Source organism: Thunnus thynnus, chromosome 18 (assembly GCF_963924715.1).
Source record: "Thunnus thynnus chromosome 18, fThuThy2.1, whole genome shotgun sequence".
In the NCBI taxonomy this organism is placed as follows: domain Eukaryota; kingdom Metazoa; phylum Chordata; class Actinopteri; order Scombriformes; family Scombridae; genus Thunnus; species Thunnus thynnus.
In genome coordinates this window covers 8,247-26,875 of record NC_089534.1, presented here as the reverse complement: position 1 = coordinate 26,875, position 18,629 = coordinate 8,247, and the positions used below count along the sequence as shown (strand labels likewise).

The window sequence follows — 18,629 nt, the reverse complement described above, 5'->3', positions numbered from 1 at the left end:
GTGCCTTAAGGCTACCGTAATTACTGCAGTAGCAGGGCAACTAAACTGTCCAATTTTGTTAACTTGCTCAGCTTTCGTTGATTTGGTCATTTTCCTTGATCTTTGTACTTCTGCTATGGTTAAGTAGGCTGTGTAGTCAAACGGTTTCTTTATTTGTCTGTTTTAATTGCGTTTATTGTTGATATACGACCAGGAGTCTGCACGGGTTGTTTTATTTTGAAAATTGACCGGATGCTCAATGCTGTTTCTGTGTCCGCCTCTGGGACGCTTCTGAAACGCGCCGCGGCGCGCCCGGTGCAATCGGATACATTGACTAGAGTGGCCGCGATCAGCTCTGGCAGCCGCGTCGGAGCCGGAACGCGGCGCGCACGCGCCCGGTGGAATTTAGGGGTAAAGGGATCTCACGTTAAGAGGCAGAGTATTAATTACTAAGACAGACAGACACATGCAGCTTTGGCTCTGCAGCTGGATAACAAACTACTAAAGTAGATCAGTTTAATCAATTTAATCAGTTTCACCAGTTTCATGTGGAAATAAACAGTTGTGAATTCTTGTGAAAATGGTGAGCTTAATATTTTGGATTTCTATACATTAAACAATACATTTAAGATAAATTGGCTGAGTTCACTTTTCAGAAACCTTCCTTCCACTTGGAATATTATATCTCTCCATATATTATCTAAATTTTTTTTCTTGTTTGTAAGTCAAATATTGATAAAATCCCTGTAAAAATGTCTGCTTTTCATCACCAGTTCTTCTTCTGATGGTCTCTCATCTACAAACATAATTTTTCACCTCATAATTATTTTATATGGAATAACAAGGACATTTGATATAAACACAAATCTCTCTTTGTGGAATACTGGTTTCACAAAAATATTGTGTTGGTAGATCAGTTATTTAATAAGGACGGTCTTCTCTTTACTTGTGAAGGGTTTCTGTCAGAATAGAATAACCCTCTGGAGTCTGTATGCTGTTTAAATCTCAGCCAATCGCCCATATTATCTCCAACAGACTCCCACAGGCCAACTTTGTTTTCCCAGTTATCTTGGAGGTAACAAAAGATCTATAAGAGCTCTGTTCCAAAGAGATATTACTACATTACCAAGTGGGATTTCATACTGGAACCAGTTTGTGGAAGAAAGCCTGCATGGCTTCTACCTAATCAATACTTAATCACCACTTAATCACCAATAAAGTTAAGGACATTTATTTTACACTCATTCATTAATTCTATCCAGATAAAAACTTAAAAAGATTTAAGAGAGACGTTGATGTGAATGTAGATTCTGTTATGGTTGTCCACAAACTGATGTGCTTTTATTTTGGCTTTGACCAACTGAAGAATTTCTTTGTGTTTTCATTACTGAAAATATTGATGAAAGTTTTATTTAACTTTGGAAGAATGTATTGTTTGGTATGTGTACATGATAAATCCTATTATTATAATGGCAAATTTCCATATCCATAAATGTAAATTTACAGGTGAGAAACCGCACTTTATTGCCTTTGGCAAAGAGTTCAAACAATACATTTATTCAATTCAACACTCTCTAAAACAAAAAGCAATTAAAACTATAACAACATGTAATGTGTTAAATATTTTCGTATAGATCTTTATCTCTATATCTTTTTTTGCTGTAGTTTGGTTTGTAAAGAAATATGTCTTTCCTCTTGATTTTCGGTATAATGATACCTCTCTGTGTGTTGTTACCTGAATGTATTGCTGATCTAATTCCATCCTTCATTCTGTAAAGCTCGTCCCAGTCTTCTTCTTCTTCTTCTTCTTCTGTATATTTTCAATCTGCTTGATAAAAAAGAAAGAAAGATTTACAGGCGTTTCTATCTTAATGTCTTCACCACATTAACATTATTGAAGTAAAAGTGTTTCAGATTGTTTCTATTTTTAAACTCGGTGACCTCTGACCCAGAAGTGACCTCTGACTCCGGAGTGGCGCCAAATACGAAATGCGGAAGTAAACCGGACGTTGTCATCAGAGCTAGCAGCAGCTAGCGGATTGACAACAAAGATCAGAGGCAACTGATTATTGATCATTACTGATCAGTTTATTGGCTGGTATACAGTCGGAGCAGACGGCGGGAAACAGGTCCGGTTTGACTCGGTGAGTTTAACCACACAGCTAACACAGTTAGCATTAGCACGCAGCGGATCCACATTCATGTACATTCTGGAAGCTACCTGCTGTGGCTAACGGAAGCTAACTGGCTAGCTGTTGCTAACGCTGTAAACGGTTTATTGATCGTTCTACGAACTGTTGGCCCGCCGATCAGACTAATCGATGAGCTGGTTAAATTTGTGTGATCATCATCTGTCCACAGGCGGACACACAATATACACACAATACAGTATCTACACAAAATACACACTATACTCACAATATATACACAACATAGAAACAATATCTACACACAACATACACAGATTATACATACAATATAGTATTTACATATATAGTAGCTACACGGTATCCAGGGACCTATGAAATCGCTCTTATTTCTCTTATTTTTTTCACAAATTCCTTGTTTTTCGTTGTAATTTTTCTGAATTCTGTTTTACGATTTAAGTAAATTTTGTCATCAGAAAGAGGATCATTATGTCGTGGATAAATAAATTCCAACAGTTCAGTAAGAAAGTATTGAAAATGTAATCATGCATTGAATGAAATTAATATATATCAATTGATTTGTAATGATGTAACATAACATTGCATTCATTTTAATCAAAGAAAGTGATTGAATACACAGAACACTCAGGCATTAGCATGAAGAAGTGAAACATATGTAGGCTAAGCGCTATGGCTGAAGATATCGCACCATAACAACAATAATCACAGAATAACATCAGTCAGGATTATAGTGAAGGGATTTGAACTGTGTCAACCAGCTGCGGGGACGGTATGTTAGGATCGTATCTCTGTCTTATCTACACTTATCGGTCCCGTTCATACTCTCACTGCTTCTTCTTCATTACTCAGGAACTGGGCCAGTAAATTCAGAACAGGATTAGAATTGATTTATATTTTAAACTAAATACTGTTTCTAGAGCAGTAACAGAAAATTTACAACAGCAAAGTCACTATAGACTCAATAATATCTCACTGGAAACTAATTCACATCAACTGTATTCATGTTTCTATGTGTTGCGTCTAACATACTCACTAAAAACAGACTGTAAGACACTCGCTAGCCTAGCAACATTAATGCTACAAACAACCCATAAAGCAACACGTATAAATATCTGATGTTGTCTAGACAGTGTCTGGTAACTCAGCAGTTAAGTGTCGACATCCCTATTGCGCTCATAGTAACAAGCATAGTTGTTGTCAACTTGAGTAAAATTTTACCTTCACTTCATCCGGTTCATCTTGTCCACCTCTGTCTGTCAAGTCAGTTTTATTTATAAAGCGCCAAATCCCAACAGAAGTTATTTCAGGTCTCTTTCCACATAGAGCAGGTCTCGACCGAACTCTTTAATCTACAGAGACCCAACATTCCTCCATGAGCAGCAGCAAGAAAAACTCCCCTTTAAGAGGAAAAAACCTCCAGCAGAACCGGACTCTAGGTGGACGCCATCTGCCTCGACCGGTTGGGTTGAGAGAGAAAGGAGGGAGAGACAGAGAAGCATGATAACGACAATAATAACTATAACAATAAAAATATTAGACATATAACAAGAAGTAATAATAGCCAGGGAAGGTGTCAGGGCAGGACACCCACAGGACCACGCCATCATCCCTCGCAGTCTGGAGTTTCCTGTCAGATGAGAAAGCCTAAAAACTCAGAGGAAGCAGCCGAGTTAGTAACATGAATGTGTACAGTAAACACACAATATACACAACATCTGCAAAACAGAAGAGGAGGAGAGCAGCTGCTGCTGACGGACTCTTCATCAGTCTGTGTGTGTGTGTGTTTGTGTTTAATTGTGTGTTTTTTTGCCCAGGTGGTGACAGGTGATGATGTCGGAGGAGCAGACGGAGCAGACGGTGTCTCTGGTGGACGTCCTGGAGGAAGATGAGGAGTTGGAGGAAGAAGCTTCAGCCGTGTTGGCGGGAAGTGACTCTGATCACTGCTCATACCCCCAGGTTACTGTTTATATATACTATATATTATATACAGGTTACTGTTTATATATACTATATATTATATACAGGTTACTGTTTATATACACTATATATTATATACAGGTTACTGTTTATATATACTATATATTATATACAGGTTACTGTTTATATACACTATATATTATATACAGGTTACTGTTTATATACACTATATATTATATACAGGTTACTGTTTATATACACTATATATTATATACAGGTTACTGTTTATATATACTATATATTATATACAGGTTACTGTTTATATACACTATATATTATATACAGGTTACTGTTTATATATACTATATATTATATACAGGTTACTGTTTATATATACTATATATTATATACAGGTTACTGTTTATATACACTATATATTATATACAGGTTACTGTTTATATACACTATATATTATATACAGGTTACTGTTTATATATACTATATATTATATACAGGTTACTGTTTATATACTATATATTATATACAGGTTACTGTTTATATACTATATGTTATGTATATTATATACTTTGTCTACATGTATATATATATATATATCTATTTCATCTATCTATATATATCGATATATATATATAGATATAGATATATAGTGGAGAATTGATTTTCAAATGATCAGTTTCAGAATGAATGGATATTTGGTGTTATTTTTGGCATTAAAGAGTCCCACCAGGCCAGTACAGTTATAGGGGAAACACTGTACTATGTGTGTGTGCGTGTGTACATATATATATGTGTGTGTTGATGTTTCCGTGTGTGTGTTGCAGGGCTACGTGAAGCGGCAGGCTCTGTACGCCTGTAACACCTGCACACCGAAGGGAGGCGAGGCAGCAGGCGTGTGTTTGGCGTGTTCATACAAATGTCACGAAGGTCATGACCTTTTCGAGCTCTACACCAAAAGGTGATGACGCACCTTTCACTTCATTATTTACCAAACAATCAGTCATACGCTTCCATGTTGTCATGTGTCAGTGGTTTCATCAGCCGTGTTGCGCCGCGTGATCAATCGATCAGTTGATAGACGTCTGTCACTGAGCTCTGCTGCAGCTTTCAGCACCATCAATTAGCTAATATTTCACTGAATTGATCAGAGTTGATTAAAAACATTGAAATTGACGGGTTTTAATTCAACATTTGTCATCACATTGATTTTCATTCAACCAATATTTAGACTCAGAAATACAGTGATCAATCACTTACATGGATCAAACAGCTCGGGACAGAATCATTCCTATACTAATGCTGTTTATATAACCTGCTGATAGTAATCAATAGTCCGCGTACAGCGTTCATTTGCTGTGTGCACGTTGAGATCATGGCGGGAAAAAGAAAGTGATTTTCTCTAATTGAAAAACGTCAATGACGAGATGCAGCAACGAAACGTGTGCATTTGTTTCTAAGCTGCCTGAAAGCGAGCCAGAGGCCGGGGTCGCGTACCCCGGGGTCGCCGTACGCCTGGTTCACCGTACGCCGGGGTCGCCGTACCCCGGGGTCGCCGTACGCCTGGCGAGAGGCCGGGGTCGCCGTACGCCTGGCGAGAGGCCGGGGTCGCGTACGCCTGGCGAGAGGCCGGGGTCGCCGTACGCCTGGCGAGAGGCCGGGGTCGCGTACGCCTGGCGAGAGGCCGGGGTCGCCGTACGCCGGGGTCGCCGTACGCCTGGCGAGAGGCTTTATTTCTCTTGAAGTGAGGAGGAGGTTTCTGCTGAGAACCAGGGACTCGACCTGTCCTGTATTCTTTATTTTTTTATTATTTTTTTGCTTTAAAAGACTTGAAGAAATAGTCGAGAGTTGATTCAGCATCTGGGATTTTAGCAGCGTCATGAATGTTTGAAATTCTGTCTAATCGCCATACGTGGACAGTTTTTCAATAATAAAAGCTATTGGACATTGATCACTAAGACTGAGCTCAGATCCTCCTGAGTCTGTAATGTTTTCTTTTCTATTAGTTAAAAGTCAATCAGAGATGACGTAGAGGAGTCTGTTAAGTTTGGCCTGGTAGGATCAGTAATTACCTGAGAAACATTAATATTGCCACAGAACTCAACCAGTTTAAGTTGAAATCACCCAGTATAATCAACTCTGAGTTTTTATATGGAGCTGAAAGATCAGCTATGTCATCAGCAGGTCTGTACACACCGACCACAATAACAGAATTATTTTTCACAATACACACTTTCAGAGCCAAAAGCTGTTTTTCCACATTTTCCTTCTGTGACTGCAACAGTAAAAGTAAAACAAGCTCTTGTATAGATGGTCTCGCCTCCTTGTGACTTTCTGTCCGTTCTATAAAGGTTGTGATGATCCAGATTGTCTCAGCCCGGTTTCTGCTCCTCATATGAATCCAGGATTGAGAATCAGGTGTTCACACCTGTATGACTCACCTGGCCAGCTCTAAAGTCTTTCAGCACTGTGTGAAATATATTGTCCACTAATGATTGTCCAATGATTTAATGTCAGTTTTTTTTATGATTTCTGTCGACAAACATGCTGTGAAGTTTTCCTATTGATCGTATTGATTGTATTGATCCTGACTCTTCTTCTCTGCAGGAACTTCCGCTGTGACTGTGGAAACAGGAAGTTCACAGAGCTGCAGTGTAAACTCTTCCCTGTGAGTTCTGACATCATATCCTGATACTCAGACTAATTGTTCTCACATATAACTGATCACCTGACGGGTCACCTGACAGGTGTAGTTTAAAGTGACATCACTGCAGGATGTTTAGAGAGGGGCGTGTTCTGCTCAGGTGTGTGAATGTTTATTGGGTTTACTGTGTGTTGCAGGACAAAGAGGTCGTCAACAGTCTGAACAAATACAGCCATAACTTCTTTGGAGAGTACTGTACCTGCAGCCGGCCCTACCCAGATCCAGACGACCAGGTGAGACACTCGACACCTGAGACACCTACACCTCACCTGCTCCAGTCTGTTTGCTGTACTGAAGCTGTATCGCACAGTGATTGGCTGGTTTTGGTTTCAGGTGGAGGATGAAATGATTCAGTGTGTGGTGTGTGAGGATTGGCTGCATGGAAGGGTGAGTTCATGAGAACATATATGATGATATATATGATGTGATCAATGATATAATGTTCCGAACTCACCTGTGTTTGTTCTGACAGCACCTGGGCTGTGTGGTTCCAGACTGTGTGGAGCTGCAGGAGATGATTTGTGAGTCTTGTATGAACAAAAACCCCTTCCTGTGGACCTTCGCCGCTCACCTGGCAGGTAAATAACTTCCTTTTTGTACTACCTGTCTGTGGTGTACTTCCTGTCTGTGATGTACTTCCTGTCTGTGATGTACTTCCTGTTCAGTTCCAGGTGAGTCAGTCGAAGAAGAGGTGAAGGAGGAAACAGCAGGATCAGACGAGTTGAACATGAACCTGAATCAGTCTGAGAAGGTGAGAACCAGACTCAGTTCTCTTAGGAACCAGACTCAGTTGTCTGAGGAACCAGACTCAGTTGTCTGAGGAATCAGACTCAGTTGTCTGAGGAACCAGACTCAGTTCTCTTAGGAACCAGACTCAGTTCTCCAAGGAACCAGACTCAGTTGTCTGAGGAACCAGACTCAGTTGTCTGAGGAACCAGACTCAGTTCTCTGTCTGAGGAACCAGACTCAGTTCTCTGAGGAACCAGACTCAGTTGTCTGAGGAACCGGACTCAGTTGTCTGAGGAACCAGACTCAGTTCTCTTAGGAACCAGACTCAGTTGTCTGAGGAACCAGACTCAGTTGTCTGAGGAACCAGACTCAGTTCTCTTAGGAACCAGACTCAGTTGTCTGAGGAACCAGACTCAGTTCTCTGAGGAACCAGACTCAGTTGTCTGAGGAACCAGACTCAGTTGTCTGAGGAACCAGACTCAGTTCTCTGAGGAATCAGACTCAGTTGTCTGAGGAACCGGACTCAGTTGTCCGAGGAACCGGACTCAGTTCTCTGTCTGAGGAATCAGACTCAGTTCTCTGTCTGAGGAATCAGACTCAGTTCTCTTAGGAACCAGACTCAGTTGTCTGTCTGAGGAACCAGACTCAGTTGTCCGAGGAACTGGACTCAGTTCTCTGTCTGAGGAATCAGACTCAGTTCTCTGTCTGAGGAATCAGACTCAGTTCTCTGTCTGAGGAACCGGACTCAGTTGTCTGAGGAACCAGACTCAGTTGTCTGAGGAACCGGACTCAGTTGTCTGAGGAACCAGACTCAGTTGTCTGAGGAACCAGACTCAGTTCTCTTAGGAACCAGACTCAGTTGTCTGAGGAATCAGACTCAGTTGTCTGAGGAACCAGACTCAGTTGTCTGAGGAACCAGACTCAGTTCTCTGAGGAACCAGACTCAGTTGTCTGAGGAACCAGACTCAGTTGTCTGAGGAACCAGACTCAGTTCTCTGAGGAATCAGACTCAGTTGTCTGAGGAACCGGACTCAGTTGTCTGAGGAACCGGACTCAGTTGTCCGAGGAACTGGACTCAGTTCTCTGTCTGAGGAATCAGACTCAGTTCTCTGTCTGAGGAATCAGACTCAGTTCTCTGAGGAACCAGACTCAGTTGTCTGAGGAACCGGACTCAGTTGTCTGAGGAACCAGACTCAGTTCTCTTAGGAACCAGACTCAGTTGTCTGTCTGAGGAACCAGACTCAGTTGTCCGAGGAACTGGACTCAGTTCTCTGTCTGAGGAATCAGACTCAGTTCTCTGTCTGAGGAACCGGACTCAGTTGTCTGAGGAACCAGACTCAGTTGTCTGAGGAACCGGACTCAGTTGTCTGAGGAACCAGACTCAGTTGTCTGAGGAACCAGACTCAGTTCTCTTAGGAACTAGACTCAGTTGTCTGAGGAATCAGACTCAGTTCTCCGAGGAACCAGACTCAGTTCTCTTAGGAACCAGACTCAGTTCTCAGAGGAACCAGACTCAGTTCTCCGAGGAACCAGACTCAGTTCTCTTAGGAATTAGACTCAGTTCTCCGAGGAACAAGACTCAGTTCTCTGAGGAATCAGACTCAGTTGTCTGAGGAACCAGACTCAGTTGTCTGAGGAACCAGACTCAGTTCTCTTAGGAACCAGACTCAGTTCTCTTAGGAACCAGACTCAGTTGTCTGAGGAACCGGACTCAGTTCTCTTAGAAACCGGACTCAGTTCTCTTAGAAACCGGACTCAGTTGTCTGAGGAACCAGACTCAGTTCTCTGAGGAATCGGACTCAGTTGTCTGAGGAATCAGACTCAGTTGTCTGAGGAACCAGACTCAGTTGTCTGAGGAATCAGACTCAGTTCTCTGAGGAATCAGACTCAGTTCTCTTAGGAACCAGACTCAGTTCTCTTAGGAACCAGACTCAGTTCTCTGAGGAACCAGACTCAGTTCTCTGAGGAACCATACTCAGTTGTCTGAGGAACCGGACTCAGTTCTCTTAGGAACCATACTCAGTTGTCTGAGGAACCAGACTCAGTTCTCTTAGGAACCATACTCAGTTGTCTGAGGAACCGGACTCAGTTCTCTGAGGAATCAGACTCAGTTCCTCAGGCTGAATCTAATCTTCACATTGTGACGACCGTCAGCTGCACAACAAATATTTTAAATCCTGCATTCATTCAGTCTTTCACAGTTTATTTTCTGTTGTTGCTCTACTGATTCCTTTCAGTCTTCACGCTGATCGATGTAATTAATAATCAATAATCTGTCAGGTTGATGATGTCATCGAGCCGAGCTGTAAGCGAAGCCGTCGGGAGACGGAGCCGAGCTGCAGACTGAAGGAGCTCGAGGCGGCTGGTCAGAAAAGAGTCCAATCAGGAGCCGTGTTCTGGCCGTCAGCATGGCGCTCGAAACTCTGCTCCTGCAGCAGCTGCCAGGTAACAAATCAGGTTTCTGTTTTCTGAGGCACTAATAATTAACTGTGAGGTCATTGGTGAGTTTAGTGTGTAATTATGTTTCTGTCTGAGCGCGCTCACACTTTGATTCATTCATTCAACAACCTCGACCCGCTCTGAACCACTCAAACCCTCTGAATAAAGCACTGATGAATCTGCACAGTCCTCACAAACCTATCAAAGCCCTGTTACTAACGCAGCAGCTTCTGTCACTAACAAAGCTCTGTGTCGCAGGGTCGTAGTCAGAAAATATTATGATTGATTTATTTCGCCGTCCTCTCAAGGTGCAAACACTATGAATATTTACCAAAAAAGTGCAAAAAGATGAAAAAGCAGAAAAAAAACTCTATATAAACTATATACAAGAGTACAAAATATTACAAAAGGGAGTTCCCCAATAACTCAAATATCTTACACTCCAATATGCAATCTGGGATCAATAGATGCTGCCTGACTGCACCAGGGCCAAAGCAGCCCCTTTAAACCAGTAGCCCCTCCCACTAGGCTTAAGATTTACAACACATTTTCATACCAGATAAAGCATTTACAGCTTCTTACAGTCAGCTTCTTACAGATTCTAAATCCTTGATTTAGAATCACAAAAATCAAGGAAAATGACCAAATCAAGAAATCTGAATTAACAAAATTGGGCAGTTTGGTTGCGCTGCTACTGCAGTAAATACGGTAGCCTGAGGGTGGTCATTCGGTTTTGATTAGGCTGCTGTAATTACTGTAGTAGCAGTGCAACTGAACTTAAAAGGCAGATGGCTTGACCGCAGTCAAAATGCTCTGTGTCTGAAATGTTCCCCGGTAGGGTAGGACGCCGTGTGAAGGACGGAACAAAACTGCATTGGAGCAGGAACACGACGCAGACGTAGCCGGTGGGATTCCGGCGTAATGAAGCCTTCTCTAAAAAAAAAAGCTGCATGGTCCTCAGAGCCCAGTCATTAACAAATCAGCTTCTGTCTCTAACGAAGTAGCTTCTGTCATTAATCAATCTCTGTCACTAACAAAGTAGCTTCTGTCACTAACGAAGCAGTGTTACTAAGGAGTGTTTGTGTTGTCAGGAGAGTCTGTCTGAAGCTGGTTTGTCCTTTCTGTTGGACGAGTTGGACACCGTCCTCGCCTATGAGAACAAAGGCAAGAACAGCGAACAGAGACAGCCGGGTCACGACCCTCTGATGTCAGCGCTGGACAACCTGAACCGAGTGCAGCAGCTGGAGATCATCCATGGTAACTGAAACTACAAGTACCACACATGAAACCACAAGTACCACGCATGAAACTACAAGTACCACACATGAAACTACCAGTACCACACATGAAACCACAAGTACCACGCATGAAACTACCAGTACCACACATGAAACTACCAGTACCACACATGAAACCACAAGTACCACGCATGAAACCACCAGTACCACACATGAAACTACCAGTACCACACATGAAACTACAAGTACAACGCATGAAACTACTAGTACCACACATGAAACCACCAGTACCACACATGAAACTACCAGTACCACACATGAAACCACAAGTACCACACATGAAACTACAAGTACCACACATGAAACTACAAGTACCACACATGAAACCACCAGTACCACACATGAAACCACCAGTACCACACATGAAACTACCAGTACCACACATGAAACTACAAGTACAACGCATGAAACTACAAGTACCACGCATGAAACTACAACGCATGAAACTACAAGTACAACACATGAAACTACAAGTACCACGCATGAAATTACAAGTACAACACATGAAACTACAAGTACCACGCATGAAATTACAAGTACCACACATGAAACCACAAGTACCACGCATGAAACTACCAGTACCACACATGAAACTACCAGTACCACACATGAAACCACAAGTACCACGCATGAAATTACAAGTACCACACATGAAACTACAAGTACCACGCATGAAATTACAAGTACAACACATGAAACTACAAGTACCACGCATGAAACTATAAGTACAACACATGAAACTACAAGTACCACACATGAAATTACAAGTACAACACATGAAACTACAAGTACCACGCATGAAATTACAAGTACAACACATGAAACTACAAGTACCACGCATGAAACTACAAGTACCACACATGAAACTACAAGTACAACACATGAAACTACAAGTACCACACATGAAACTACAAGTACCACACATGAATCAATACGTACAACCCATGAAACTACAACACATGAAACTACAAGTACAACACATGAAACTATAAGTACAACACATGAAACTACAACACGACAAAAGTACCACACATGAAACTACAACACATGAAACTACAAGTACCACACATAAAACCACCAGTACCACACATGAAACCACCAGTACCACACATGAAACTACCAGTACCACACATGAAACTACAAGTACAACGCATGAAACTACAAGTACCACGCATGAAACTACAACGCATGAAACTACAAGTACCACGCATGAAATTACAAGTACAACACATGAAACTACAAGTACCACGCATGAAATTACAAGTACCACACATGAAACTACAAGTACCACACATGAAATTACAAGTACAACACATGAAACTACAAGTACCACACATGAAATTACAAGTACAACACATGAAACTACAAATACCATGCATGAAATTACAAGTACAACACATGAAACTACAAGTACCACACATGAAACTATAAGTACAACACATGAAACTACAACACGACACATGAAATTACAAGTACAACACATGAAACTACAAGTACAACACATGAAACTACAAGTACCAAATGTGAAACTACAAGTACAATTGAAACTACAAGTACAACGCATGAAACCACAAGTACAACACATGAAACTACAAGTACCACGCATGAAACTACAAGTACAACACATGAAACTACAAGTACTACGCATGAAATTACAAGTACAACACATGAAATTACAAGTACAACACATGAAACTACAAGTACCACACATGAAACTACAAGTACAACACATGAAACTACAAGTACTACGCGTGAAATTACAAGTACCACGCATGAAACTACAAGTACAACGCATGAAACTACAAGTACAACACATGAAACTACAAGTACCACGCATGAAACTACAAGTACCACGCATGAAACTACAAGTACTACGCATGAAACTACAAGTACCACGCATGAAACTACAAGTACAACACATGAAACTACAAGTACAACACATGAAACTACAAGTACCACGCATGAAACTACAAGTACAACACATGAAACTACAAGTACAACACATGAAACTACAAGTACCACGCATGAAACTACAAGTACAACACATGAAACTACAAGTACAACACATGAAACTACAAGTACCACGCATGAAACTACAAGTACCACACATGAATCAATACGTACAACCCATGAAACTACAACACATGAAACTACAAGTACAACACATGAAACTATAAGTACAACACATGAAACTACAACACGACACAAGTACCACACATGAAACTACAACACATGAAACTACAAGTACCACACATGAAACTACAAGTACCACGCATGAAACTACAAGTACAACACATGAAACTACAAGTACCACGCATGAAACTATAAGTACAACGCATGAAACTACAACACATGAAACTACAAGTACAACACATGAAACTATAAGTACAACACATGAAACTACAACACGACACAAGTACCACACATGAAACTACAACACATGAAACTACAAGTACCACACATGAAACTACAAGTACCACGCATGAAATTACAAGTACCACACATGAAACTACAAGTACCACGCATGAAACTACAAGTACAACACATGAAACTACAAGTACCACGCATGAAACTACAAGTACTACACATGAAATTACAAGTACAACACATGAAATTACAAGTACAACACATGAAACTACAAGTATCACACATGAAACTACAAGTACTACACATGAAATTACAAGTACAACACATGAAATTACAAGTACAACACATGAAACTACAAGTACTACACATGAAATTACAAGTACAACACATGAAACTACAAGTACAACGCATGAAACTACAAGTACCACACATGAAACTACAAGTACAACACATGAAACTACAAGTACTACGCGTGAAATTACAAGTACCACGCATGAAACTACAAGTACAACACATGAAACTACAAGTACTACGCGTGAAATTACAAGTACCACGCATGAAACTACAAGTACCACGCATGAAACTACAAGTACAACACATGAAACTACAAGTACCACGCATGAAACTACAAGTACTATGCATGAAATTACAAGTACAACACATGAAATTACAAGTACAACACATGAAACTAAAAGTACAACACATGAAACTACAACACATGAAACTAAAAGTACAACACATGAAACTACAACACATGAAACTAAAAGTACAACACATGAAACCACAAGTACAACACATGAAACTACAACACATGAAACTAAAAGTACAACACATGAAACCACAAGTACAACACATGAAACTACAAGTACCACACAGTGAACATGAGGTGCATTAAACATTGTTTTTTTGGATAAAGTCCGTCTGTTGGTGACGTCAGTTTCTTTCTCTCAGGATACAACGATATGAAAACTGAGCTGAAGGACTTTCTGCAGAGATTCGCAGCAGAAGGAAAGGTGAGTTTCACACTGCAGCTGACCTTTGACCTTCTGATGACTTTGACATAATTACTGCACAGAGAAGATATGATCAGAGTCTGGCCAGGATCAGGGTTAGTGTCCGCAACACGTCTGGTGTCCAGGAGGATCCTCATCAGGCGACATGGAGATGCAGTGGCTCTACTCTGAGCTCCTTGGTGAAGGCTTCATGGTTTCTATGTTCATGTAGTTGTGCAGCTGCAGTGTTTCCCCTATAATAGTACAGACCTGGTGGTCTGCCAGGCCAACGAGTCCCCACCAGGCCAACGAGAACCCCGCCAGGCCAACGAGTCCCCCGCCAGGCCAAAGAGAACCCCGCCAGGCCAAAGAGAACCCCGCCAGGCCAACGAGAACCCCTCCAGCCAACTAGTCCCACGCCAGGCCAACGAGTCCCCCGCCAGGCCAACAAGAGCCCCGCCAGGCCAAAGAGAACCCCGCCAGGCCAACGAGTCCCCCGCCAGGCAGCGAGTCCCCCGCCAGGCCAACGAGTCCCCCGCCAGGCCAACAAGAGCCCCGCCAGGCCAACGAGTCCCCCGCCAGGCCAAAGAGAACCCCGCCAGGCCAACGAGTCCCCCGCCAGGCCAACGAGTCCCATGCCAGGCCAAAGAGAACCCCGCCAGGCCAACGAGTCCCCCGCCAGGCCAACGAGAACCCCGCCAGGCCAACGAGTCCCCCGCCAGGCCAACGAGTCCCCCGCCAGGCCAACGAGTCCCATGCCAGGCCAAAGAGAACCCCGCCAGGCCAACGAGTCCCCCGCCAGGCCAACGAGTCCCCCGCCAGGCCAACGAGTCCCATGCCAGGCCAACGAGACCCCCGCCAGGCCAACGAGAACCCCACCAGGCCAACGAGTCCCCCGCCTCGAGTCCCCCGCCTCCTCCTTTTAAGGAACAGGGCAGAGCGTAAGCGAGTGGTTAAGCGAGAGAGTGAGCGTCAGAAAAGTGATGGTGAAAGCGAGCGGAGCAGAGGAAAAGGTTAACAGGAAGTTGTCAGTAAATGTGCAGTACAGATTATAGTGTAACAGCTAATAAATGCTGCAGCTTGTCAAGACCAAGAAAAGTCACGTCTGTTGTTTCCCAACTGCTGGAAAAGTGTAGGAGGTTAGCTCCAAAGTTAGCAACAATGGGTTAGCCTAACCCGAAGATGCTAAACAGAGAAATAGAGAACGGAGAAATGTCTGTCTGCTGTCAGTGTCGTGGTTATCTGCCAGAAACTGTCATAAATTGACTTTTTATCCTGTTTTAAACCACATTTTTATGATACGCTTTCTACATCTTTGTCATTTTTAACTGTATCTTTTATCTGGATGAAGGATTTTAGTCATAAGATATCAGAGAAACAAGCTGAGCAAACGTTAGCAGCAGCTCAGTCCGCAGCCCCTCCAGGCATCGTGTCCACCAAACAGCGTCAGAGAAATAAATGTTTAATGTGTTTTTACTGGTTTGAATCACTGGGTCTGTTTGTTCTGGAGCCTCCTCCCCAGAACAAACAGACCACTGTGGGTAAAAACCTCCTGAATGATGAACACTGAACCAGGAGAAGCTGACTGCAATGACGGCAGTGGTGGTTGTTTAACAATGAAGACAACTCCCATGATCCCTCACTGCTTCACAACGTCATCAAACTCCATCTTTTGTTATTGTTTTGACTGAGAGACCCCATAGTGGCAGAAATGACATATTGTGTGTTTAAGGCCAGACATCATATGGAGGAAACATTCTTCCTTCCGTGTCTGTGATCTCATGACAGCAGGCGAGACGAGCGGGTTTTCTACCTTCTACAGAACTCCGCCTCCGTCGCTGCTTGCATATTAAGTTCTGCCAGGTGATGATGTAGTTGGTTATGCAGGATTTGGTAGGCTGTATTAACTGGCACTCAATTAATGAACTAGATCATTATAACTACAGGATGATGGATACACATTGATATGATTTATTTTAATGTGCAGTGAAAAAAAAACCCACATGGTTGCACTGCTGCGTCGTATTATCTCTGTCATAAGGAGGTATTTATTTTAATCATTTTAAATTTATTTTGGTACAACTGCTTCATTACTGAAGAATTATTGACTGGTTCACACTGGGCTGCAAACCAGCTGGTGCCTACTAGAGATCCCGATACGATGAAGCTACATTTGTCCCCAAATGGGACACCCCCCCCCCCCCCCCAGTTATATATAGACTGGATGACTTGTAACAACAGCTTGGTACCCCATTCTCCCACAGCGCCCCCTCAAGCTACCCCAGGGGACTCTGTCATTAGCCTTCTCCAAGTCCAAGATGTACATGTAGACTGGATGGGTTAAAAGTTCCCTCCAGGGTAAAGAGCTGGACCACTGTTCCAGGACCAGGACTCAATCCATGTTTCCCCAGAATCTGAGGTTCAACAACAATCAGCCAAGAGTTTCCTCTCCAGCATCTGGTACAAGCTCTCCCAGAAAGGCTGAGCAGTGTGTGGCAGCTGTTAAATGTAAATGGTTAAATATGGTTGAGTTGATTTTACAATTGAAATAATTGTTAATTCTGCTTATGATGATCTATGTTATTGCTAAGAGTGTTTATGGTATTGTTTTTGTTTTGTTTGGGATTCCTTTTATTTCCTGTGGGCATGTCACCACCGAGGGGTGTGTAGTGTAACAGGTGGATATATGGGTCAGGTGTTGTGCCGCAGCGCATGTAAAAAACACCCTAAATGTTTGGTTAGAAGGCGGTGGTTAAAAACAGTTTTTGACCACATTATATAGAGTTTTCATTGCCATAAAAGGAATTTTCATTTTCTCTTGGATGTATTAACAATTAAGAAAACAGTTTGGAACAAATTTGAGTTATAAAATAAAAGTTATAATTTCTTAAAGTGTGGCGAGCGAAATATTGTAAAACGTGCATTAAGCAGACCACCCCTCAACACCACGGCTTTTATAAAGAAAAGCCGACAGTGTGATAACCAAATTACATCCTCTGGTCCCCATTATAAACACGGTGTGTCAGCCATGACAGCCCAACAACGTCCAGAGTCTTCAGCATCTCAGGGCGAATTTCATCCACACCTGGCGCCTCGCCACTGAGGAGCGTCCTGGCTGCGTCTGAGACCTCTGAGTCACCAGAGGGTTCCCTGTTCAGGACCCCGCTGCAGTTCGACGTACAGGCACTAGCGGCTCTCAGGCAGGAGCTCGTATTCCCACACCTGCCAACGCCGGGAGGGTCAGGTGCTTCGCCAGACGGGCTGTCGGTGGAGGCGTGAAGAATGTTTTTATTTTAAATGTGACTAGATAATCTTCTGTTTGTCTGACCTGCTGACAGACAGGTGACGATCAGTTTGATGTTTGAGTTTCGAGGTTTTGTGCACAGGAAACTCATCATGTGACTGCTGTCTGTTCTCTGATAGGTTGTGACTCCAGATGATATCCGCCAGTTCTTTGAGCAGCAGCAGAGTCGCAAAAGAAGACGAGTCGATGCCGGACGCTTCTACAGCACCTGATGACCTTTGACCTTTACATCTACTGCACCTGATGACCTCTAATCTTATCATCAACGTCACCCAATGACCTTTGACCTTCGGACCTTTTTCCTGACCCCATGCCTCAGATTGTCCTCTGACGTTTTTTGTCAACGACCCAGTATTTTGGATTTTCTGGACATTTTGAAGTTTGATGTTTATTTTAAACCTTCTGTTTCAGGGGTCAGAGGTCAACAACATTAATGTCTGTTAATGTTGTCTTTGTGTTCACTTTTTAATGAAAAACAATAAAATGTTTGAGAACACAGAGTCATATTTCATCTTCTAAAGGTGTTTTCAGTGGACCGCTGTACGGACGCGTGTTCGCTCTCGTCTACGTTCATCAAACATTCAGTTCATGTTTCTGTTGAACTTTTTCATCTCGTCTCAGTTTTACATTCTGTTTGAACACAAGTTCATCAGTTCTAATTGATTATTGATGATGATGTGACAACAGGTTAATTTGAATGAAAACAATGTGACAGGA

The 18,629-nt window shown here is 42.3% G+C and overlaps 1 protein-coding gene across 1 annotated transcript; it reads left to right on the top strand.

Annotated features, from left to right (window-relative positions):
• The first annotated feature begins 1,935 nt into the window (after positions 1-1,935).
• On the top strand, positions 1,936-18,408 carry ubr7 (ubiquitin protein ligase E3 component n-recognin 7). The gene is made up of 12 exons (XM_067573000.1): positions 1,936-2,123; positions 3,962-4,103; positions 4,907-5,040; positions 6,687-6,747; positions 6,921-7,016; positions 7,117-7,170; positions 7,256-7,361; positions 7,449-7,534; positions 9,793-9,957; positions 11,043-11,208; positions 14,568-14,629; positions 18,032-18,408. The coding sequence occupies exons 2-12, from the start codon at positions 3,975-3,977 to the stop codon at positions 18,122-18,124; spliced, it is 1,152 nt and encodes a 383-aa protein (XP_067429101.1). The 5' UTR covers positions 1,936-2,123; positions 3,962-3,974; the 3' UTR covers positions 18,125-18,408.
• Positions 18,409-18,629: the final 221 nt, after the last annotated feature.

What these genes read in the sequence shown, in the direction of transcription:
- ubr7 (XM_067573000.1), top strand. Translation starts at nt 3,975, where the DNA reads ATGATGTCGGAGGAGCAGACGGAGCAGACGGTGTCTCTGGTGGACGTC. An exon ending in TTCGAGCTCTACACCAAAAG is followed by an intron (nt 5,041 to 6,686) that starts GTGATGACGCAC and finishes TCTTCTCTGCAG; the next exon opens with GAACTTCCGCTGTGACTGTG. An exon ending in GCAGCTGGAGATCATCCATG is followed by an intron (nt 11,209 to 14,567) that starts GTAACTGAAACT and finishes TCTTTCTCTCAG; the next exon opens with GATACAACGATATGAAAACT.